Below are 25597 nucleotides of genomic sequence, written 5' to 3'. Positions count from 1 at the left end.
TGGCTCATTGGTGGAGTGCTTGTCTACAGGCCCAAGGCCTTGGATTCAATTCTTAGTACCACACACAAAGGAGAGGGTAATGTTTTCTTGACTCGTGTTCAACATTTAAATTTTAAATTATGTTCCTGTGTGTGTGTGTGTGTGTGTGTGTGTGTGTGTGAGAGAGAGAGAGAGAGAGAGAGAGAGAGAGAGAGATTAGTTTGACTGATACTATATGAGAAGCCAAGGAAAATATTACTTTCTTTTAACTTCCCAAGCCATCACAGAGACCAGGCCTCCAAAAATAAAACCTTGAAAAGTTACAGGGAGTACTACTCCTCTTCTTCTTCTTCTTCTTCTTCTTCTTCTTCTTCTTCTTCTTCTTCTTCTTCTTCTTCTTCTTCTTCTTCTTCTTTTTTGTTGTTGTTTTTGTTTTTTGAGACAGGGTTTCTCTGTATAGCCTTGGCTGTCCTGGAACTCACTCTGTAGACCACGCTGGCCTCGAACTCAGAAATCCGCCTGCCTCTGCCTCCCAAGTGCTGGGATTAAAGGCGCACCACTCTTCAACTTCAGAGAAGTCAAAAGGACTTATAGGTGGAAAGAGAGGCAGAGGGATCAGAAAATTACCGTATGCAGGTGATCGTGTACTGTAATACCCTTGAGTTATACACGCTGACGGGTGTATTCCTGAGACACTAAATGGATGGACGTTCACAACGGTAGAAAGTGGCAGAGAGATGCAGTTTTGGGATTGCGATTTATTGCCTAGCGCAAGAATAAAAGCTACCCACTGGCACAGCTATTTTTGAAGGCTGAACTTATTCACACGCAGTGCTAGTAAAATACCAGAAGCCATACATAATGTCTGACCCCAGCTGCCACCTCATACAGCAAATTTGTACATGGGAGCCTTAAAAAGATTGACTGGTCTGCTGTCCTATGGCAGCAGGAGACTACTTTTATCTCCCATGTTGGGTTTACAATGTCTCTCACTCTCAGACACACAAAAGGTTTTTGTAAAGTTTCTCTAGTCTGTATTGTTGGCAGCAGCAGTAAGATGCCTCACGCCTCCGGGAGTTATAGGGTGTGACTTTTGACTAGTGTCTTCAGAACCTCTGGGTTTTAAAATACAGCTGAGAATTTCCATACGAGATATAGACGAAAATGTTCTAATTCAGATGATTTATAAGCTCAGTCTTATCTGTGATCGGCCAGCTGGGGGGTTGGTGTACTTTCTCTGAGAACCATCAGGTACAATAACCCCCCTCTTCTCATGCTCTACTCCTGGTTCTCTTGGGTACCCCTCACGTCCAATAGCAAATATCAGTGCGTTCTGCAATCTTCTCAGGGTCAAGCCTGGCCTAGCACCCTAAAACTGTTTACAAGTAACTGGAAGTATCCCTAATTGTATAAGCTTAAGGAACACGATGCTTACCAGGGGCTGGAGTATTCTTTCAAGTGGAAGGTCATGGGTTTGAATTCCCATTCGGTCTATACCATGTGATCTCTGGTCAACATCCTATGCAAAATACCCGTCTTTACCCCTGGCTTCTTAAGGCTGTGAGGAGGCGAGGCGCACAGACAGGACATGCTCCCTACAATTGCATTCCCAAACTGTCTCTGCGACTAGTCCCGCTAGGGTGCCCCGGAGGATTTCACCGTCCTGTAGGGGGCGAGCTACCCACACTGTTTTCACTGGCCCTTCCCTAGTGTTCTGGTGGGGATTTCAGGGGGTTCTTAGCCCAGGAGTGGAAGTGAGGAGCAAAAGGGTGGGCTCCTGTCCAGCCAGGAAGCCGGGGTCCCCGGTTCCAGTTCATGCCCTCTGGGTAATGTGGCTAGGGCTCATGGCGGGTGCGGGTTGGGGGGTCGGGCACCGCAGCCCGGAATAGGGCGCGCCCTCGAACCCTTACACGCCTCGAAGGCAGACACAATGCGGCGGCCCGCAGCGGCTGACGGGCCCGGAGCGCACACCGCCCTCCTTCCTGCGGCCTCCGCTTCCCGGCGGCGCGGTGGCGGCGAGCGCGCCGATTGGCGGCCGGGCCTGCGCCCCGCCCCGCCCCGCCGGCCACCGCCCCCTCCCCGGCCGGGACCCGCCCCTCTCCGCGGGAGGCGTCGGGGGCCAGGGGCTGGGTGGCGGGCAGTTCCCGCCGGCTGTGCGCGCCCGCGTCTGGGCTCGCTCGGAGAGGACGCGGCGGCGGCGGCTCCCGGAGCACAGCGGGCAGAGCTGCGGGCTGCACGCGCCCCTGCTCCCACCGGGCGTCCCGCCGTGGCTCCCGCTCCCTGCGGCGGCTCCCGCGCCCCGCGTTCCCCTTTGTCCGCGGCCCGGAGCGGCGGCGGCGGCGGGGTCGGAGCCCGCGCCCTGGGTGACTGAGGCGGCGGCGGTCCGTGCCCTGGCGCCGCGGCGATGCCGGACCAGATCTCCGTGTCGGAATTCGTGGCCGAGACCCATGAGGACTACAAGGCGCCCACGGCCTCTAGCTTCACCACGCGCACGGCCCAGTGCCGGAACACCGTGGCGGCCATCGAGGAGGTGAGCGGTAGCCTCGGCGGCGCGGGGCGGGAGGCTAGGGCCGCGGGGATCGCGCTGCGCCCTGGGGACCCACTAGGCTTCCGCGCCTGGTGCCCGATGCCCAGTGTCCGCCACCTGCGCCCACACCCGGGAAAAGTTTCTGGTCCCTCAGAGCCGGACGCGGCTGGGCCAGCAGTGCCCAACACAGAAGCCCTTTGTTCCCTGAGAGGTGGCTCTGGGGAGAGGCTGCTTGGCCACCTTGGGCCTTTTTTGGGAACCCTTCTGTCTGCTCCCATTTCCCTCGCAGGGTTTCAGGTCCTTTGCTCCCATCCTCGGAGAGGTCAACTTCGGCTGCAGAGTCCATGGCTGCTGCGAGCCGGGGACCCCTGCGAGCTCTGCGGCCCCGGAGTGATGGGTCTCCCTGCGCAGACCTCTCCAACTTGTTCCAGAAGTGGCCCGGCGGGGGCAGCTGTGCGTTCTGAGCCAACAAGCAGAGCAGATCCAGGGGACCCCGAAGCTGCTTAGGCAAGGGTGTCCATCCCATCTTGGGAGGCCTGGCAGTTCCCACTGCGTGCCGCAGAGCAGCGCTGCCGAGGGATGTGGAGAACCGGCGCTTTGAGGTCCAAAAGGCCCTTATTGGCCGCTTCTGGGCTACCTGTGTGCCTGTTGACAGTATGGTCAGCTCCTTGTCCTTAACCTGGAAAAGGCCCGATTTTAGTAAGGGCTTTCAAGGTGCATAGTCATCGTATTGAGTGACTAAACAGCGAGCTCTCTAGATCCTGGGGAAGAGGGACTGCAAGAACGAAGCAGCTTGGGTTGAAAAATTGAAGCAGGCTTGGAAGAGGCTGTGTGAGTCCAGGGACCACGGCTGGCTGTGGCTTGGGGATAGTTTCACTTCCATCATTTTCTTTACCTCCCAAACAGAATTTAGAGTTGCATGTTTTCGGCTCTGTAGGCTTTGTGCGTCCAGCTGGACTCACAATAGGTAGCTGGAGTAGGAGACACACACGTGTAGCAGTAGTGAACCGATGATTACGTTTCCTTTGGCCAGAATTTTAAGATCGGGGTAGAAATTTTAAAATACTTGTGCCAGAAATTGGTCTTCAAAGAGCTTTTAAATTAAGCTATGTCATTACGTCCTTTCCTCCTGCTTGAACAAAGCATTCGCTATTAAGCTTCGCTTGAAAAAAAAAAACTACACTATTTTTCTTTCGTGCAAAATATTTTTCTTTGTAGACATACACAGTCAGGACTAGACTCAATGAAAAATACTAGGTTCAGCATGCTGCTCTTGGAAGTATGTCTAGGGTATCCACTCTTCTCCTTCACCCTCCCCCATCTCTTTCTTTTCTCTCACCCCTCTTCCAAAAGATCTGCTTGTAAATCTTTTGTGGAGAGTTCAGTGAGTGCAGATTGCTTTAGTCTACTTTTGTCGGCAGGGCCTTTAGATGTCAGTGATACCTTTAGATGAGGCAGGTGGGGGATGAGGCACTGGGAGCCCCTCCCCCATGGGGGCCAGTTGAAAAGCACTAGGAAAGCAATAGCCACAGTGTTTTGCTTATGAAAATGAGTACATTCAAAAAGGTAGGAATCCTTCTGTGGCAAGGGCGCTTTGTGTGTGGTGTTCTTAAAAGAAAGCTGGTGTTTATAAAGTTATGATGCTTCTCTCACTGTATTGAATCAGTTAAGTGTCACTAATACTGGCAGATGTTGGAAAGCCAGGCAAATAAGAGTTGCAATTAAAGTTGGCATAGCCTCTCTCTGATTAATTTTAGTTTATAGTGGATGAACCCAAAGCTGCTTTTGCATGCAGTGCAGGAGATTACCCAAGAGCTCAGTTACTGAGTAGATTAAAGGGAGACTGGATTTGGTCATTTTGTTAAATTGCAGGCTTGCTTCACTCGGCCTCCTAAGCAGAAAATGGATTCGAGTTGGAAACAGGGAAAAATTGAAATCATTGCACGCTTATCTCATTTTAAGTAAACCCAGCATCCACTCTAGGATAATAGTGTGTATGAACTTAGAGTTGGAACTAATTTTAAGGTTGAAAGGACTCAGTGTGGATTACTTAAAATAATGCACTCTTTCCCCTTCTAGATTATTTACTGTTCATTTCCATTACAAAAAGTTGTTCTCTGTCCAGTGCAATAACTCACCATGTTCACAATACTTGGATTTTAAGCAACCATCTTTTTATGCTGAGATGAGACACCAGAGGAGGTTTTGTGACATACAAAAAGATACCCATTTCCTATAAATATGACTGAAAAAATATAAGTCCCTGGTCTTCTACTTAAATGAGTTATGGGAATTAGTAAACTTATCTGATTAACTTTGGCAAACCTGTTTGCTTCCAACGGAGGATATGTCTGGCCGTGGTCATTTTCTGACTGAAATAGGCTTTCTTGGTTTGCATACCTGTAGCCAGAATATCAGTAGTTAGCCAGTGGCTGGCCTGTATTACAGGTAACATACTGTTGTGTTTAATCTCTATGCCTGATTTGTAGATGACGAATTTGAGGCTAGGAGATTAGTTCAGGCTATCAACCCAGACCCAGCAAGCCGAGTTTGAACTTGGCTGGAAGCTGCTTTCAAAACTTGCATGGCTTCATCTAATGCTTAGTGATGGTGAGTTCTCGAAACTTCCCCTTGCTAGACCAGCCACACTGAGCCCAGGCTCCATCACTTTGCAGTTGTATGAGTTGGGATGAGACACCCTACTCCCCCCCCCCCATTTACTATTTTCAGTCCAGTTCACAGTCTAGATAATCATATCTATTTCTGAAGGTTCTGGTATAGTACCCAACAGACTTCTTAAATGGTAGCTGCTTTACCAGGTCTCACTGTAGGTGATATATAGACCCTGGAATGAGAATGGAGCAAGGGGGAAGAAAATGGATGAATGGCTGAAGGCCTGTATATAAATGGAAACTGTTGTCCTTCCCCCTGAGTGTGCGTGTATGTGTGTGCGCATGTGCTCGTGTGTGTGTGTGTGTGTGTGTGTGTGTGTGTGTGTGTGTGTGAGATGGCTCCCGTGCTGACCGAGGCCAGAGATTGACATTGGGATATTTTCCTGAGTCAGTTCTCTACCACCTGTCTCTGTTGCTTCTGTAGCAAGCAACAGACCCCTAAGCTGTCTTCCCAGCCCCCATGCATTCTCTCTAACCAACTTATTGTATTGGTAACAGGTGAGTGCTGGCTTGAAACTTTTCACTTCATGATGTAATTATTTTGCACAGTTTGCAAAGTGCGGAGTGCAACTGGCATCAGCTCTGTGCTTTTGGGAATAAGGGAGAAAATAAGTAGCTGTGGCATAAATCTGAAAACCGAGCCCCCTCCCCCCCCCAGCTTTGTTTTTGTATCTTAGTTTATTTGAGCCTCTGGTTACTTCAAAATACTCTCTAAATAGAGAAACACTGTGTGCATTCTTGGGATATTCATGTTGTTAGGCTTTCTTCATAGCTTGGTTCAGCCTGCCTTGCTTATTTGGCATTGATGTAGTTTTAAAAATAAATTTGATATTGACTCTTAAGTATTAAAATTTAATCTTCTTCCTTCCGGGGCCACGAGTCTCTTATTCTGTTGTCCTTGGTTACCTTGGAAATCACTTTGCTGTTCTAACTGCAAAAGGAGAATGAACATCTGGACTGTACAAACTCCCGGGGGTGGCGGTGGTGGTGGTGGGGTGGGGTGGGGGGCGGGCTCCTGTTCATGGGGCCAGGCTCCGCCCATCGGTTCCAGTGGGAACTGGCCTTGCATTTGATTCTGAGTTGTAGTCCCTTGTGACTTGTTTGTAAACCAGCTCCTTCAGAAGACCAGGCTAATAGATTTTGGATCTGTGGTCAGAAGAACACCACCTCTTTCTCAGTGTATTTATATCCTTGGAAGGGAATAGGTTAACAGGCCATCATTTTATGCTGCCCCGAAATCTGACCTGGTTTATCCGAAACATTTTGAATCAGTTAGGGTGGAATTGGTTTCCCTCCGGCTGAATTAAATTTCTCTTTTATGATTAGTAGTACAAGCACCATGATAGCACTCCTGTGCGCCCCAGCTCTCCCGGGGGTTCATTCAGGACCTGTTGCTGTGTGTTGGGTGAAGGGATTCGAAATTTCTTCTCTTTGAAAGAACCTGTGGAGAAACCAATTCTCCAGGCAGATCAGTGCACTTAGGTGACATGAGGCCATGTTTGCGAGACCATCCATGGTGATGATTCAGAGACCAGGAAGACTGGGACAGCTTATATGTGGTCGAGGATGTAGATGGAGAGGGCCTTGAGTGGAAGCCCAGTGCAAGGGGCTCCAAGGTGGTTTAATCCAGCCTTCCATATCTGTATTCCTACCTTAGGGAAATATTTATCCATTCTTGAGCTGGTGACTAACTAGGCCTTTGGTGGGATTTTTTTTTTTTATATCCATCCAGGCTGCAGAAGGCTTCTTAGGCCAAGAATTTCTAGAAGCCTTTCATGGTGGGGCACATACATTCCTGCGCTTTTGGCTTTTAATCAGTGTAGTAGCCCAAGAATGAAGTCAGCTCCTTGCTAACGTGTCTCTGTCTCAGATGTTTGGTGGCCATTCAGATGGGTTGGTGGTCACTCTGTTGAATGATGTAAATTCAGGACTTTGTTATTATGCATACTTGCAGGAAGTCCTGTTGATGAGCACACTTGACCCTTGCAACTCCAAAATGCTTCACCTGACAGCACGAGTCAGCGTGGTGTAGGACTTACGGAGCCTCAGATCCTATGGTAGAGCTGTGGAATCAGAGTCTGCATTTTAACAGCACTCTCAGGAGCAGTGTGTGCACCAGGGTTTGAAAGTACCGTTGTAGTCCGCCCTGAATCCTGGCTGTGCTTCAGAAATGCCTGGTGGGAGAGGGGGTTGCTGTGGACCGGAAGAACCTGGTCCAGCTCTCCTGAATTCTGATCTCATATGATTTGGGTGAGGCCTGGAGCTTCCATATTATTCCAAGGCTCCTCCCTAGTCGATTGTCACTGATAGACAGGTGATTATGTAACGTCGTCGTGTGCCAGGTAGTGATAAATCAAGGTTATGCATAATACGGGGATAGGATGTGGTTGTGGAAGGGAGGAAACTGAAATCAGGACAGGCCTCTCTGCAGAGGTGACCTTTGAGCAGTCTGGAATGTAGAGGCTGCCTGCTTGCAAAGACCTGGGCATAGAGGAGTCCTGGAAAAGGCCTGAGATGTGAGGATCAGGGCAAACAGAAGGCCTGTGATCAGAAGAGAGGGAGAGGGGAGGGGCCCGTCTGGAGGGGTGGCTTAGGGCCAGGTCGCCCTGGGCTTTACCTTGGGGAGGGAATTTGCACTTTGGCTGTGGAGTGGCGCGAAGCTGTTAGAAGGTTTGGGGCTCAGACTGTCATGGTCTGATTTCCTGTCTAGGACTTACTTTTTTATTGATTTGTATCTGTATGTGACATGCATGTGCAGATGCTCTCAGAGATTACAACTTATGGAGCTGGAATTATAGGCAGCAGTGAATTACCTGGTTGTGGGTGCTGGGAATGAAACTTGGAACCTCCGGAAGAGCAGGAAGTTCTCTTAGACTAAGCCATTTCTCCAGCCACCAGTTCCCATTTTAAAGACATTTCAGAGGTTGTTCTTAGGCCTAGGAGAAAAGTGGGAAGATCAGCAAAGGGGTAGGGGTTCATTGCAGTCATTTGGGTGCTGAGGTGGTGGCAGTGCAGAAGGCCAAGTGTCCTTTGAACTGGGTGTGGGGCAGACAGCACAGCTCATGCCCTGACACTTGCAGCACGGGCCTCCCATCAGCCCCAAGGTAAAGCTGGCACTGTCCAGCATGCCTTAGTGGCAGAGACCAGGTCTACTGTGAAGATTGGCTGTCTGGAGGATTGTATTGGGATCAGTCTTACTGCAGACTCTGAACAAGGTGTGGAGGGGGCCGAGGGGCCTTTGCTGCTGCTGTGTCTTTGGGCAGACGTTAATTGGTGATACCTGTTCCTTGGCACACGCTTTCCTTTCCAGCTTTTCAAACTCTCCTCTCTGTACTGAAATGAGATGAGCTCATTTAGACACGATTCCCTCATTCGACCCCATGACTGGGGTCAAATTAGACAGCTTGCTGCTCCCCTGCCCGTGTGGTTCTAGCACGTCTGTGATGCCATGGGATAAAGGGCCCGCCACTTGGAACTGGAATGCCGAGTCTGTGTTTTGTGATGATGCTTGTTCTTCCGAAGGAATTTGGTTGAGTTTTTTTCTCTTCATATAGTATATTTAGGTACCTATCATATAGTGTCACTGTCAAATGTCCGGGCTGTGCAAGAGGACAGGCCTGTTGAGGACTGACCCTCAGGTTGTGTATGAAGTTTTAATTTTTTTCCCCTTCTGTGCCATGCATCTCTTTGACAGCATACCTCTTTTTAGGACTGTGTGCTTCTCTTGTTTCTTCCTTAGTCTAACCATGTAGCCCAGGCTGGCTTTCAGTGCTCCCTTTTAGCCGCTGAGTGCTGGGATTATTGCAGGTACCCTGCAGAAAGAGGTTAACATGTAGAACAAAAACTTAAGATTTCAAATGGAACCAATTATACTGAATTCAGTTTGTAAAACATTAAAAAAAAAGATACACATACTGATATATGATTTTTTTTTAATGATGTCAGGATTTATTATTGGGTTGAATAAGTACTTCAGTCGTGGAGTACTGTGAATGTAAATAATACAGTGTGACATTGCTAATAATTAGAACGTGGGGTTGTGGCACCTTTTATCTCAGGCCCGGGTAACAGTAACACTAATTGGGATGTGTTGCTTTCATTCACAGTTGAAGAAAGGCTGGATTTCAGTTAGATGCTAATGATGTGTACACACATACATTTTTTTTTTTTTCTCATCCAAGTAGTATATGGATCCCTTAAATTCAGACTAAAGATTCCAGGTTTGATGGGACGATGTCTCAAGTTTGACTTTGGATGGCTGGTTCTTTGCAAACTCTATAAACCAGACCGGATGTATAATTATTGTTGGTGTCATGAACCGGTTCTAGGAATCTAGCTGAGAACAGTCACACGCTGAGCCAGTGTCAGCTGGTGAGGTAGCAGAGGTGCTTAGAAAAGCCCTAGTGGAGTGGGAGCTGCCTAACCTTGATGTCACCGGGATAACCCTCATTCCTCCATAGTGAGGGTGTGGGCAGTTTCTCTGGCCCGGTAGTATGCTTCTGAGTTTACTAGGCCTGCAGTTGTACCTCAGAATCTGGTAGTTAGGATCAGAACCTGGTGGCCTCTGGAGGCCAGCTCTACTGTTTGTACTCTCCTTGTTATTATATACTGGCCTTGATGTAGGACAAGCTTCAGTGGGAAATGATAGTAGATTCCCAGGCATCTTCCACCCAAGGGATCAAGGGAGCCTTGACAGACATTGCTCTTCTGGTGAGGTTATGTACAAGCTCACTGCTGCAGCAGAGCATGCTGGATGTTGGGTTTTCCCTCGCTATCTTCCTGTATTTGTTGGGCATTATTGTGTACCAGACATCCTTCAATATAACATGGTTGTTACTGAAGCTGTAAGATCGGTGACCTTCTCGACTTCACAGAGCTGGACTGAGTTGGAGCCAGGATTTGGACCAAGATTTTTTTCCCTCCATGTACATATGTGTTCACTTGTGTGTGTAGAGGCCTGAGGTTGACATCAGGAGTTTCCTTTGATGGTGTTCGACCTTACTAACTGAGGAAAGGATCACAATTGAATTTAGAGCTCATAGCCACAGACTAGGCTACTTGCTCCCGGGGTCTCCCTTTCTACCTTCTGAACACTGGATTATAGGCCAGCTGCCATGTCCACCCAACAGTTACATGGGTTCTGGGATCTGAACTCTGTCCTCACCTTTGCATGACAAGTGCTTTATCCACTGGGTCATCTCCCCAGAACTCAGGTCAAGCATTCGACATCAGTGTCTGCAGATTCGGCAGCCACCTGTTCTATAGAGCTGGTGCCTAAGGGAACCTTCGCTGCTTTGATGCCTTTGGGTCAAGGCTGTCTCTCTTGCTGCTTCTGTTTTTAGTGAGTGGGCTCTGGTGCTTTTCTTAAGTGGGAACTCCGGTAAAGCCCTGGGGCTGCTCTGTTTCCTCCCTTCCTTCCTGGAGAAGCTCTTTCCTTTTCCTGTCCTGCTTAGCCCAGCTCTGCAGAGACGGTGGCCAGCCATTGCTCACACTCTGGCAGGAGGCTGCTCTGCCAAGGGTGTTATTAATGATGTCATCTTTCTACTGGATGCTGGTGATGGCTTTGCCAGTAACATCAGGTGGTTGATGAAGACAGTGTCTTCAAATAATGGGTTCCCTTGACTTAGAATTTTAACAAGTCAGCAGGCTTTTAGGGCCCTTCTCCTTAAAGATTTCTCAGAAGAAATCTTGTGTTTTTTTCTTTTCTTTTCTTTTTTTTTTTGGTTTTTCGGGACAGGGTTTCTCTGTGTAGCCCTGGCTGTCCTGGAACTCACTCCATAGCAGGCTGGCCTTGAACTCAGAAATCCGCCTGCCTCTGCCTCCCAAGTGCTGGGATTAAAGGTGTGCTCTACCACTGCCTGGCGTGTTTTTGTTTTTTTTAAGACAATGACAATAACCAGTATTTTTATAGGCTTTATTCTTTGTTAAGAAATGTGCTAATGCCAGTTGGTTACTTAATACCAAGTGGTTAGCACTAAAGCCATATATATAAATAATATTATACAGATTGAGCAGGTTGTATTTCTGTATTTAGGATTATACATATATGTATAAAATAACAAGAGGTTATGAATTTGAAAGAGAGCAATTAGGGATATGTGGGATGGTTTGCAGGGTAGAAATGATGAGATTATGTAAGAATTTAAAAATTAACTTTTCAATTAAGAATTGAAAAATAATTGCAAAGCAAGAAAACATTAAATGGGCTTACTTAAGATTATTCCTTTTAGAGAGAGGTCATATAGGCACAGTCATGTGATTCTTGGTTTCAGCAGTTGACAGAACAGGAATCCTGACCACTCAAGGATTGGAGCTAGGCCCTTGTTGGTTCTTTAATGTCCTTTCACTGTGCGGTGGGTTTCCTCAGTGCAACCTGGTGTCCATTGAGTTTTTGTAGGCCAGTCTCCAATGTTGTCAACTTAAGAGGAGCAGGGACTGATATCTCCAGGGCTATCAAATGCTAAGCCCTGGGGAGGCACATAGCATTAGAGACCCTTGTAGAGGCTTTTTTTTTTCTTGTTTATTTTTGAGGCAGGGTCTCTTGTATCTCAGGGTGGCCTTGAACTCTATATATCAAAGATGACCTTGGATGTCTGATCCTCCTGCCTCTGCCTCCATCTTTGAAGGCCGAAGTTACAACATGTGTTGTCATGCCTGGTTTATATGGTGCCAGGAATCAAACCCTGGGCCTCTCAAATGCCAGGCAAACATTCTACCAACTGAGCTGTCTCTGTAGCCTCTAGAGGCATTTACTGAGAGGCCTTCACTGCCACACAATGAGTTGTCAAATAATATACCTGGCCCCTTAGCGCTGAAGGTTCCAGAAAACCATCTGGGTTGTGTATATAAAGGCCTCAGAGTGAACAGACTTAGTGTGTCTTCCAGGCCAGCAGATCTGTGCGTGGTGAGGTGACCTTGAAGGATGTTTCAGGGATGTACAGGTCCAGGCAGAACCTGACACCCTGCTGGGAGAGACGTGTGCTATATTATATTCCCTTGAAACTCCTCATCTGTTGCTAAGATGCTTTTGGGTCTGAACTGGTGACCACTGACTATGCCTGTAATAACGGAGGGCTGGGTGAGTACACTTTACTTTCAGTGACCCTCTCTTCTCTCCTATCTTTATCCATCTCTTGGCTGTTTTATAATTGTACTTTTTGAGAAATTAGAGGTCAAAATGAGCTTGACCCCTTCTGTTCTCCACTGTAAAGAGTCCCTTCCCAAATATCCAGATATCTCTGCAGTCACCATGATAGTTGTCACATGATCTGGAATTCTGTTGGGTTCACTACTGGCTGAAATTTGGAACAAGCAGGACTGTATTGCCTGTGGGGTTTTTTGTTTTGTTTTGTTTTTCAGTCATGGACTGCTTTGTTCTGTGTCTCTTTGGTAAAAGGCAGGTTGTATTAATGATCACAAGGTTTTGTGGTCACTAATGTGGGCTACTGAATGTTGCATGAATATTGGCTTTCTCTCAAAAGTTATTTATTCATTTATTTATTTACTTATTGTGTATTTGTGTGAGCCTGAGTGGGTGCTTGCAGGAGCCTGAGGAGGCCGAAATAGGCATCAGATCTGGACTTGGGGTTGGTAGGTTGTTAGGAGCCCCCATGTAGGTCCTGCCAACTACTCATGCTCTCTCTGCAAGATCTGCAACTGCTCTTAACCTCTGAGCCATCTGTCCAGCCCTCTGACTTTCGTATTTTGAGGTTTTAGATGGAGGGGAGTGCTGTGCACATCCTTGGAAGATGTGCTGTCTCACATAGTACCAGTTTCCATAGTTCCCGGTCATTTGTGTTGTGGTGGGATGGTATTAGTAGCCAGGGAGTTAGGGGTCCAGTTTTGACCGGGCCTCTGTTTTACTGTGTGACTTTGGATTCCTCCCAGGAAGTCTGCCCTCAAACATGTGGGGTTTAGCTGACCTATGGCCACCCTCTTCAGACTGAAATCCCCGTAGTTGTCTATGTCACACATATTGAATTTAGATAGGAATAAATATCAGCAAGAAACGGTTACTCTGTAGTCCTGAAAAGGCAGGAGAGGAGTTTAAACATCTATCTTCAAGTTTAATTATTTATATAAAGATAGTTTCTTTGTCTAGTGGTACTTTTTATTTTTGCTTTAAGAAAAAAAAAAATCAAAATACAACACATGTATCATAGAATTGTTCAGGCATGGTAATACACAGAATCCTGTTACTGAGGCCGGGTGGACATTTCAAGTTTGAGGTCAGCCTAGTCTCTTGACTTGGTGAGTTCCAGGCCAGCTCTGTCTACAGAGAAAGACTGTTTCCCTCTCATTATCCCCCGTCCTTGTAAAGCACTGGTTCTCACCCTTCCTACTGCTGTGACCCTTTAATACAGTTCTTCATGTTGTGTTGACCCCTCAACCATACAATTCTTTTCATTGCTACTTCATAACTGTAATTTTGCTACTATTATGAAATGTTATATAAAAATTTTGGAGACAGAGTTTTACCAAACAGGTTGAGACCCACAGGTTGAGAAGCATTGCTTCAAAGTCTCCAGCTCTGTGAGTTTAGTACGTCCCCAGACTGCAGTCTCCCTCACTATTCAATCCTAGAACTTTTTTTTTTTTTTTTAAATAGGAAACGTCTCACCTGTTAGCAGTCTCTCTGTCACCTCCTTTCCCCTAACCCTGGGCCTCCATTGATCTGCTTTTGGCCTCTGGATTTCTTTACTGTGGACATCTCACATATGGGATCAGACATTTTATGGCTTTTTGTGATGTCTTCTTTTGCATAGCTGATGTTTGCAAGGTTCATTCATTTGTAGCAAGAAACCGCACTCTGCCCCTTTTAATGGCTGAATAGTATTTCACTGTGTGTTGCAACACACTTATTTCTGCTTTTTGGCTATTATGAATGATGCACTGAATGTTTTTTGCAAGTTTTTGTTAGACATACACTCTCACTTCTCTTGGCGCTGAATTGCTAAGTCATAGGGTGACTCTGTATTGAAGTTTTTGAGGAATGAGGAGCTGGCAGACTTTAAAATCATTTTGTATTCCCTCCAGCCATGTGTAAGCGTTCCAATTTCCCTACATCCTTGTCAACGCTAATTATTGTCTGTCTTTTTTGATTATGTCCATTCTCACGAGCTTGAAGTTGTATCTCACTGTGAGTTTACTTGATTTGCATTTCCTTGATGGATAGGTGACTAATGATGTCAAGCCATGGTTAGCGTGCCTGTGGCTGCTCGTATATATTATTTTTGGAGGTCTAACTTTTCAAATTCTTTGTCAATTTTTATGTTGGCTTGTCATTTTATTATTGAGTTGTGCACACCCGCCATGCATTCTGGGCACGGGACCGTAATTTGTATCCTGCAGATGCTCCCAGCTTTGGATTGTCATTTCATTCATGTGTGGTGTCCTTTGAAACAAGACATTTACATTTTTTTATTTAAAAATTGGAGTATGTATGTATGTATGTATGTATGTATGTATGTATGTTTGACTGTGCAGGTATGAGTGCAGTGCCCAGAGTACAGAAGAGAGCATCAGATCCCTTGTATTTGGAGTTACAAGCAGTTGTAAAGGTGCCTGATTTTGGAACTGGGTTTTCTGTAAGAGCCATACTCTGTGTACCGTTAGTTTCTTGTTAACTTCACACAACCTAGGGTTATCTGCAAAGAGGGAACCTCAACCAAGGAATTGTCTATATCAGAATGACCTGTAAGAAACTCTGTGTGGTTGGGGGGTGGGGTGGGTGGAGGGATGGCTCAGCGGTTAAGAGCACTGGCTGCTCCTCCAGAGGTCCTGAGTTTAATTCCCAGCAACCACATGGTGTCTCACAACCATCCATATCTGCAGTGGGGTCTGATGCACTCTTTTGGTGTGTGTGAAGACAGCTATAGTGTACTCATATAAATAAAAATAAATAAATCTTAAAAAAATGAAGAAAGAAAGTCTGTGGGGCATATTCCTCATTAGTGATTGATATGAGAGGGCCCAGCCCACTGTAGCAGGGCCGCCCCTGGGATGGTGGTCCTGGGCTAGATAAGAAAGCCACAGAGAGCAAGCCAGTAAGCTGTGATCTTCCAGAGTTTCTGCTTCAGTTCCAGTCCCCAGGTTCCTGCCTCGTTTTCCCTTGGAGATGGACTGTGAGCTGAAAGATGAAGTCACTTTTGGTCCTTGTCTATATCACAGTAATAAAAAGAGCAAACTAGGGCGTGCTCTTAACTGCTGAGCCACCTCTGTAGTCCTAAGATATACATTTAAAAATGTGGATGGACATCTCTGGACTCTCCCTCATCCAATTGCCTGCTCTGCATACCTCACAGGCTCTGTTGCTTTAGAGTTAGTGTTCAAATGAGGAAGTATGAGTCTTAACTATTCCTCTCTAAGATTGCTTCAGTGTTCTGGATCTGTGGCAGCTCTGTGGGATCATGTTCAACATCTGCAAATAAACTAGCTAAGACTCTTGGGGAGTTATATAGAACCCACAGATCAGTTTAAGGAATATAGAGACCAGCAAGCCATCTTTGTATCTCTATATTTGGGATGTTTTCCCATTGATGTTTTTTAAGTTTAATTTAGCAATGTTTTATGGTTTTTACTGTATACATCTTTGCATTACTTTGTTTAAATTTGTTCTTAAATATTTTCTTCTTCTGGATGGTATTGTGAATGGAATCGTTTTCTTCATTTCTAGGTTATCATTAGTGTATAAAAATCCAGTTGATGTTTGTGTACTAAATACTAAGTAGGCTGAACCTTGATGGATTTATCTACTGGCTCTTACTGTGTTGTGTGTATAGTCTTAGGATTTTCTGTAACATGACATCATAGATGAGCTGGCTGCTTTATTTCTTTTTCTTGCTTAATTGCTGGATCAAGTCTTAGTCATTTAAAAAATACCCTTTGGTTTCCAGGATAGTAATTTTCTGAATGATTGACTTAGATATATTTATAAAGCTTATTTATTGTTTGTGTACACACATGCATCGTGGTGCACATCTCATGCACACATGTAGAGGTTATGGGACAACTTTAAGAAGTCTGTTCTTATGCTGGATATGGCGGCACACACCTTTAGTTCCAGCACTTGGGAGGCAGAGGCAGGTAGATCTTTGTGAATTTGAGGCCAGCCTGGTCTATAGAGTGAGTTCCAGGACAACCAAGGCTACGTAGAGAAAACCTTTTCTAAAATAAGTCTATTCTCACCTTCATTATGTGGGCCCTGGGGATTGAGCTAGGTGGTCAGGCAGGCACCTCTATCGACTGAGACATCTTTCCAGCCCTGACTTTAATATTAGAATAACTATTTTTTATATGTAGTGGAAATTGCTTCTATATAATTGGATTCACCTTCCTTCTCATTTGGTTTTTCTGTGTATTGAAAAATTGGGAAGGTTCAGAAGCCTGGAGTTTGGCTGCAAAGGAAAATAGCAGGGGCATCTCTGTCTGATTCTTAGGAGATACCTCATTTGGCCATGGTGTTTGAGAGTCACCCCGTTTCTGGTTCAGTGGGAACCAGGGCTGTATGCTCTCTGCAGCACCCAGTTCCGTATCCCCCTGTTAATGGGTCTGACCTGCAGGGTCATCTTCCCAGGAGCATCTCCTTGGCTTGTTCTCTCAGGGCAGCCACTCTTCTTCCCTGAGGTCGAGGTTGCTGGTCCTTGTCACACTGTACGCTCTCCCGTTTTGTTCCTTCTTGGAAATGAGTGATGCCGGTTTCCTCCTGCCCTAGTCAGGTTGTCAGAACCTGTAGCTTTTGTTAGCCTCAGCCAAAGCTTGTCCAGGCACTGCCTTGCCGTTTGGAAGATTTAAAAGGTTCTGCTGGGTTTGTTTGCTAGTGGGGGAGAGAGAGCCCTCAGGGAAGCACAGCTTTCTGTCTGGCAATAATTCTCCCTTCAGGATGTTTAGGCTGCAGTGTCTGAAGCCTGGGTTTATCGCTTCTTTTTCCTGGTCTATTTGTAGACCCCCTGGACCTGTGTCGTCTACCATATAGGGGTCTGGGATGAAACTGTAGCTTGGGATTTCCGGCAGACCCCTGCATCTGTCCACTCCCTGAGCAGTGACAGGGAACAGTGACAGGTTTCATTTCCTACTGCTCCTCCTCCTCACAACCTTCCAGAGCTGAGGCATATTGCTCTATCTTTTTAAATGATTTATTTTCGATAGCCATATTGGAGCTTAATTTTCAGAGTGCACAATTTCTTTATGGTCAAAGTAAGAGAGGGCTTGATTGATCCTAGGACAAGATGGCTTTAGTTGTCACTAATATGAAATCCCTTAAGGGCCCTTGTTTCATTTGCTCCTTTAATTTACGAGTGTTCTCCGATCCTTCATGCATCTATATACTAGCCAGGAAGGCCCCAGCCTGTCTCATTCTGAGCTTAATGTCTGCCTCAGACACAGCAAGGACTGCTGTACTCAGTGTGTAGCTGACAGTCTGTTAGATTTGGGGCTGAATTATGGAGTGGTGGTGCCAGCAGATGAATGAATATTTCAGACATGTGTTAACTGTTTTTCCAAAGGAAAATGTACTGTAAGCTGCCTGTTAGCCACAAGACATGCTTGCATGAGAGTTTGTGGGTGAAGAAGAGACACAGTGATGTGGATGCAGCAGGGTTCCCCCTATGTTCTCTTAGCAGAGGCCAGTGGGAAGGAGAAATGAGGATTAGACCAGAAGGGCAGGACTGCTCCCTGCTCCACGGATCCCAAGGAAGCACTCAGCCACAGCTAGCATCCCCTGATGTGTGTGGATTCTCAATAATATGACCTGAGATCAGAGACTGGGATCCGACTCTATAAGACAGCTTGCCTAATGTGATTGAAGCCCTGGTGTTGGTCCCTGATACTTCAAAGCAGATCTCACTCCCCAAACTAAAACAACAGAAACTGAGTCCCAATCAGGAACAGTCTGCCTCAGTAGGCTGAGAAACATGTAATCCCTTCAAGGAAAGTTGCCATGAAAATAGGTTATAAATTTTTGCTGTGTAATTTATGAACTCATGTTCACTGAGAAAATTTATCCATGTGAACAGCTCCTTCCTGTGGTGTTGACTCAAGGGCACTTTCAGTGTCTCTTTGAGGGTGGCATTTAGTCAATGGTGGACGATACAGACATTCTGCGATATGTGGACAGGCTTTGGCCCATGGGTGCCTGTGTCAAGTATGAGGAGAGGAAACTCTTCCTATGAGGGAGTGTGACAGTGTGTGCTTCTGTCTCTGTCTTCATGCTCAGGTAAAGAGTAAGTTTTAATGGTGTCCAGCTTGTGGCTCAGGGGGTGTGTGTTGGGTGTCCACATCCAGGCAGTCCCCCTTAAAAGGCTTGTTTTAGTTGCCATAATCAAGGTTGTAATGACACATTTTGAAGCAATTAGAGAAACTGGAAAGTATCTCAAGAATTATTGAAGTCTCTGCTCCCTATAGTATTTTAATTAATACCTAATTTCTTCACTGAAAAATATTGATCCTCTTCCCTGTAACTCTTCCTTAATCCTCACATCTTTTAGGACCATTTTCTTCTCTTTTATTTTTCTTTTCTTTTTCCTTTCTTCCTCCCTCCCTCCCTTCCTTTCCCTCCCTCTTTCCTTCTCTCTCTCTCTCTCTCTCTCTCTCTCTCTCTCTCTCTCTCTCTCTTTCTTTCTTGTTTTTGAGATGGGGTTTCTCTATGGAGCCCTGGCTCTCTTAAGGTAGACCATACTGGCCTCAGACTCAGAGATCATTCTGCCTCTGGGACTAAAGGTGTGTGCCACCTCCACCCACTCTTCTCTGAATTCTTAAGGTGGTTATTCTTTGATGTATTTGGGTAGCTTTTTTTTCTGTCCATCCACCAGTCTGTCTCTTTGCTGTCATCCATGCAAAGTTCTGTCATGGAGACCAGCCTAAAGTATCTGTACTCAGAATCACAAAGTACTGCAAGGTGCATGTGGTACCCACACAGCTCCAGGTGCTCCTCTGAGCTGGGAGTGTATCCTGGCTTCTCTCTCTTGTAGCATGGGACTCTCAGAGGAGGAGATATAGACTCTTAGCTTGAGTTGAGGTCTCATGTAGGCTGGTTTGGGACACCCAGACTACATCCTACAGCTTCTGTGTATACTTGAAGTGGTCCATGTCACTCACGGACCCCTCTTTAAATACTTGCCTGCTGTAGTGACCAGGTGTTTAACCGCCCATAGAAGCAGCCATTTCTACCCTTGGAAATTTACAGTCAATGAAGCAAGTGCTGTTACCGTCTGCCTTTTTATTTCTGATTTTACTCTTAAGATCATACATAAGCCTGGGGACTAGTGGGTCACAGCTGTTATGGAGGGCTGGGCTTGACCTTTGGAAATGGATTCAGGAGTTTGTGGGACTTAAGGAAGATCAGCAGCTGGGGATGGAGAGGAGGAGAGAGGCCAGAGGTGGGGCGTCTTATAGGAGACTCTAGCCATTGTAAGGTGGTTGAGGGTCCCGTGCTGAGGAAGGAATATGTCACTCACGCATCCACTGTCAGGCCTATCTCGCGTCTCTGGAGTTGTTGGGCTATGGTTGGTTCAGGCCTTTTTTTCCCCTTCATTGAAGCTATGTAGAGGCCTCAGATGCCCAGAGTGTTCCTGCCTTCCAGGAGCTCCTGAGTGCTGAGTGAAGAAGAAGCAGTGGCCTGAGAGAGAGAGAGAGAGAGAGAGAGAGAGAGAGAGAGAGAGAGAGAGAGAGAGAGAGAGAGAGAGAGAGAGAGAGAGACAGAGACAGAGAGAGAGAGAGAGAGAGAGAGAGAGGGAGAGGGAGAGAGTCAGAGGATGAAGCACACTTTAGGGGAAACGTTCTTGAAACAGGGCTTGCTTTGCTTCCACGCACCCAAACGTGTCTTTCTGATCCCCTTGTGTTGGAGAGTAGCTGAGAAGCTTGGATGGGCTCAACTGGCTGTAAATGTAGAGATTAAGGCTGTATACTAGAAGTCAGTGATGGTAGTAAGAATATTAAAATACCATCTTGTCCCTACACTTAAGGAACCTGTTTAAAAGTCATTTATCAACACATCATTTATTTATTTATTTAAAGCCTACTGTTGAGCTGTGTACACTGGGGCGCAGAGTTTTCCCTTGAGGCCACAGTAGGGACCAGTCTGCAAGCGCCCCCCTGCCCCCCCCCCCCCCCGTGGGTCCCAAATACCATGTGCCTGCTTCTTGATCTGAGACTCTTGGGCAGTGACTTCAAATGCACCTTCCAGCCTGGGGAATCTGTGTTTTGGCAAGTTCAGCTCCCTGACACTGCTGCAGGTCTCTGTAGAAAGGTAAGAAAGTGGAGTTGGTAGACTGGATGTTAGCCCCTGCCCAAAGCTTATCCCTTGCTGTCACACATGACCACTCCTTGTCATTTCTTCTTGTCTGGACACAGAGCTATTTATGAGTAGAAGACTCAGGGAGCTGGCCATAGGGTGTTTGGGAAGATAACCCATCCAGGGAAAGTGCCGGCAGGCCATATGCTTGGCTCAGACCATCTTTACCGTCGCTGGTATGTGTGGGCTACCCCAGCTCTCACTGGGGAAAAGCAGTCCTTGGATATGAGGAGTGGTAGCAGAGGTGCCTTAGGCTGGCCCCACCTTCCTGCTGTGTGGGGATTAGGGTTCACCATGTAGGCTTACCAGGGGAGCTGAGATAGGACTGGTCAGCTGAATAAGAGGAGAGGGATGTATGTCAGTTAGGATGGTGTGGCGATCTTACCACACCCTCTGGTGAGTCTGGATCCCCTCATTTTCCTCCCAGCATCTTTAGTCTTCCTGTATCTGAGATGCTGGTACTGTTCGTGAGCAGTTTCCATGTCCAATATCCTGCATTTTTAGGGTGCATGACCCCTGTTGAACCCATCAGCCCCCAGCTGTAATGGTAGATGTTTTAGAGGGAAATGCCACTGTGTCCAGTCGTGCTGCCGATAGGAGCATTGTGGGCCCTCCCTGGGCATCCCTGAGTGGCTCTCCTCCTACAGAACGGTGCCCATACCACTCGCTGCAGCCCGGCTTCCTGCATTTGTTCTCAGTTCCTGAAACCAGCTGCAGATTCCTGACTGCGTGAGCTCACTTTTCTTTGTAAAATAAGCTCTTGCTTTTACTTTGACTCGATTATTTTCAAAACACTGTATGGAATAAACCTTTTGCAAGCTTTGCAGACAAGTAGATGCCCCCTGATGGTCTTTAATGATTCATAAAGTAAGATACGGAGTCAGAGTTGTCCCAGAGTCTGGAACCAGGACCTTATAGTGGGTCTTGTCCAAGGAGTGACTGTCTTGTTTTCCAGAACCAACTTCACTGGTATGGTGTGGAATGTCTGAGAGTCCTCAGTAATGACTTTGTAGAGTTATCGAGCCTCTCTCTCTCTCTCTCTCTCTCTCTCTCTCTCTCTCTCTCTCACATCAGGCTCACACACTTGTAATTACAAAGTTCTTTGAGAGGTAGGTAATACAGGAAGCTGGTGAGGCTCACCATGAATTTCAGGTCAGCCTATTCTATAGAGCAAAACAACAAAGCAACAAGCTTCGAAAGCATAAAAACAAGAAGAACAAAAATCACAAAAGTGTTACTACCGAGTCAGTGTGTGGGCGCGCGGATCCTCCCTGTGTGCACATGTCTCTGTCCGGGCGCTGAGAAGGGATTTCATGTGCAGTATGTGCACTGACTGTTAGTTCTGGTTACTATTAATACTGGCTATATTAGCGGTTCTAGGAAGAGGTGATGCTTATTCATAATACCTAGATAATTGCTGTAGACTGGGGAGAGCAGACCGTACGGTGTTATGAGCGGAAGAGTAATTACAACTTAAAAGCAAAGGGGTGACTCTTTTAATGCGAGGCGTCAGGAACGCTAACGTCTTTGTGTAAGGGGCAGTGCATGGTGTGTATTTGATAAGGAGGCAGACTCAGCCACACGACCCCAAGGAAGTCCTAATCTCGAGTTGTTTGTCACAGGAATGGAGCATCTGGAGAGCCCCTCATTCTCCCTCAGTGTTAACAATATGTTCATGTCATCTGCCGTAATGGATATTCATTTCCATTCAATGTGGATTTCTGTCTTTGCTTCCTGCCCACTCACTTAGTGTTATGCTTGAGAAGAGAAAGGGATTTGGGATGAGAGCTAAGTGGTACCCAGTCTTTGGGGCTAGTGTGATGCCCTCCACCACACTTTCACATTCTCACCTGTTTGCTGTGTTCTCCTACTTGGTCTCCACCCTGTCTGTGGAGAGGGGTGAGTTGGGTGGTTGATGAGGGAGTGAATCTATTTGGGGCTGGTAGCAAGAATATTTGTCTTGCTTTGCACAGAGTGACAGCACCCTTCCTGTGTGAAGTAGTCGGAGTGGTCTCTTCTCTGACTGTCACAAAGGTGAGAACAGTACTGCCCTTGGGACACTGCAACAGACTCAGGCAACAGCATCTGTGTATATGTGCCCTGGGCCACTCCAATGCAAATTCTTTCTGTTGGCACTGAATATATGCAAACTTATGCTGCTTAGTTGACAGTGACATTATGCAACATAAATGAAATTTCAGCTTTTTCCACCTTGGTGTTCAGGTGTGTTGGGAGTCCTGTTTCTTGTGGAATTTTTGAGATATTCTCCACAGCCACAGTGTCTCAGAAGCTCTACTGTCTGAGACACTGTGGCTGTGGAGTAGGGCTCCCCTCAGAAGGCTCTGATGGTCTTCACAGGACATAGGAGCCCTGCAGAAAGAGGAGTGTGGTGCAGAGAGGGGAAGGTAGCACTATGGGAGGAAGGCCCTGCCCACCCTCATCATTTCACAGTCAGAGACAGAACCCAGCAGATTTGGAGACAATGCTAGGTGGGCGAGGCCATGTGTGCTAGAGGATTTCATTCTGCCTATATGGCTTCAAGGTTGTGCTTTGGTCTTGCTCTGGGGACTGACCACTGGGTCAAGACAGTACTTGGTGATCTCCATAGGGCAAGCATTGGTCTCACCTCTACTGCTCACACTCACTTAGAGCTCTATTGTCTGACCATGTACACCCAACCCCTTACTAAGCTGGGCCGCAGGGGAGTCACCTAGCCCAGCGTGAGAGGCCTGATGAGTCCAGGGCAAGGTGGAATAGCATTGCTGGCTAGGAAATGGCTGGTGTCCTGTAGGAGCCTGAAGCTGTGTTACATAGGGCCAGCAAAGATGAAAAGCATGTTAGGTAGTCCTGAGTCACCTGCACATAAAACCACTGGAGGCCACATGTGGAGTATACTGATTTCTCGGAAGGGACATGTTACATAGCCCAAGGCTGTGTGTTGGAGAAGAGATGGATTTGGTGGCAGCAGAGAGGAGGGGTCCTAGACTTGCTCCAGAGGGTAAGAAAGACACTGGCTGAGAACAGCTTCATGATTCTTGCAAAAGGGATTGTCACATTTGGCTCCTAGCCCTTCATTGACAGACAGTCTGACCTCTCCAGGCATGAGACCATTTACTAATGTGAATAGAGGCCAGGATTTCTGTGAGGTCACTTTCAGAATAAACAGACACATAAACCGATGATGACAGACTACAGGGGCAGTTGCTATGACAACAAGACATTCATCATAACAACCTGTGAGAATGGACAAGGTCTGGCAGGAGATCCAAAGGACCAGTGATGGGGATGTGTGCAGACTGTCATGGGCCAGCACCAATTTGACTGACATGTTTACCCTGTAGAGGTGTGTCAGGAGCCTCGGGCTGAGCTCAGGACCTGGGGTGGAGTTGGAGCCTGCACAACTCTAAGCTCTCTCTCCCTAGAGGGCAAGCCCACAGCTGTTCGCAAGTGGTGACTGGGAGACTGGTCTCCTCCGGGAGCGCTGGAGGGGGAGAGCTGTGTCCACACATGTATCAGGGCTCTGCTGCTGCTGGGAGTGCCAATGCTAAGTATAGTGTTTGCATCTTCTGAGCTACCTGCATACATCAGTAAGGAAGGGAAGCTTCATTTTCTCTTAAGGGAAGGCTGTCAGGAAGATGCCTGCTTTTCTAATCAGGAGGGTTCTGGCAAGGGCATTGAGGACACCAGTGGTGTCCACAATGGCAGCAAAGCCAGGTGCAGTGTTCACTGTCTCATCAAAGCGTGGGGCGGGGCCTGTGGCAGGAGGGATGTCCTTGGCTTACTCAGTGGTGGATGTTGGGCCAGTTTGCTTCCTGGCAGCGTAGTCTCTCCTTCCTCATACCTCCCTCCCGGCGTGGAGATGGCTGGTTTGTGGTTCTGGGTCGGTGACTTTCCTTGAGCCACTTCCTCTCTTTCTCTTCCTTTGTCCGAATGTTCAGGAGGAATTTCCTCTTCCCACCAGCAGGATGGAAAGGAAGGGAAGGCAGCGTTGCTCATTTCTGTCTGCTGCAGAGAATCCCCTGACAAACAAGGACTGCTTCTCTTCCAGGCCACAGGTGACAGTTTCCTTCAGCTTCTCAGTGGGGATTCTGGCTCTGCCTTCTCTGACCTTGGCCAAGAGGAGTCTGCTGCAGGACTTAATGTCAGGCCACTTCTCAACATGCTGCACCTGGTGTGGCGGGGGGGAGGGCTGGGCTTGCTCACGGTGTGGTTTTCTTAGCAAGATGCCAGGGAACACCTGTCACTATGCAGCTCCGGCCTCCTCTAGCTCCAGGTCATATCCTGGCTCCTGCCCAGCTAGGCCTTGATCCCAGCTTCTCCTTGCGCCTGCCTGGTGTTTGGGTGTCTCTGGCATCCACACTCTGTCTCCACACATGCTGTTGTTTGGAACATCTCTGCCTCCTCTTCTGGGTGGAGATGCACCTTCCTTGGGGCTTTCCCTTGCTGCCCTTGAGGGTCAGGTGCCCTTCCTGCAGTAGGTAAGGGATTCTTCCTCCCCTCGCCTTAGCCGTTACTGTCCTTTCTGGAAGTGACATCTGTAGCCAGCTCCTCTGGCCTCTCTTAGTCTGTAAATTACCCTGCTGCTTTAATTTTCCTTGACCTGGTCCCCCTTTCTCTTCCTGCAGCCCAACTCACAGCCTCCCACTATCAGCCAGACTATTCAATAGCCTTTGTCTCCACTGAAGTTCAGGACTTGACCTTTTTAGTTAGAACCCGAGTCTGGCCCCATCTCTCTTAAAGGCCATCTGCTTTCTCTTCTCCTGGTCATCTGAGATACACCTTCAACCCTCTTACCAGAAGGAAGTCTCTGGCTTCAGCCAGAACTTCTTAAAATTTTTTTTTCTATCTCTCTTTACCTTATTATCATAAACTTTATGGGGACAAAGACCTGTGATCATGTCCTCAGCGTCCCAAATTGTGCCTGGGACATCACACATGCTTAAGAAATATTTGTGATTTGGTGTGGTGGCTCACCCTTGTAATTCCAGCACCCTGGGATCTGACAGGGGGGATTCTCAACCAGAAACCAACAAGAGACAAGAAAGTATTTGCCAATATATAAAACTAACCAGCAAATCCAGCTTAGGTGGCAGGGGGTGGAGCACCTTTCTTGGGAGTTGTGGAGTTACT

At 47.1% G+C, this 25597-nt stretch overlaps 1 protein-coding gene across 2 annotated transcripts in view; it reads left to right on the top strand.

The window, feature by feature from the left end:
- The first annotated feature begins 2086 nt into the window (after nucleotides 1-2086).
- Nucleotides 2087-25597, top strand: part of Asap2 (ArfGAP with SH3 domain, ankyrin repeat and PH domain 2) — a 154678-nt gene continuing 131167 nt past the window's right edge. Inside the window, exon 1 of one of the 2 annotated variants that reach the window (XM_034514475.2) lies at nucleotides 2087-2509. In XM_034514475.2, the coding sequence (XP_034370366.1) occupies nucleotides 2384-2509 (126 nt within the window). In that variant the 5' untranslated portion in view covers nucleotides 2087-2383. The remainder of the gene's footprint in view (nucleotides 2510-25597) is intronic. The other variant, XM_034514478.2, reaches the window with a different exon arrangement.

This window comes from Arvicanthis niloticus, chromosome 11 (genome assembly GCF_011762505.2).
Source record: "Arvicanthis niloticus isolate mArvNil1 chromosome 11, mArvNil1.pat.X, whole genome shotgun sequence".
In the NCBI taxonomy this organism is placed as follows: Eukaryota; Metazoa; Chordata; class Mammalia; order Rodentia; family Muridae; genus Arvicanthis; species Arvicanthis niloticus.
This window is presented reverse-complemented; position numbering and strand designations above follow the sequence as displayed.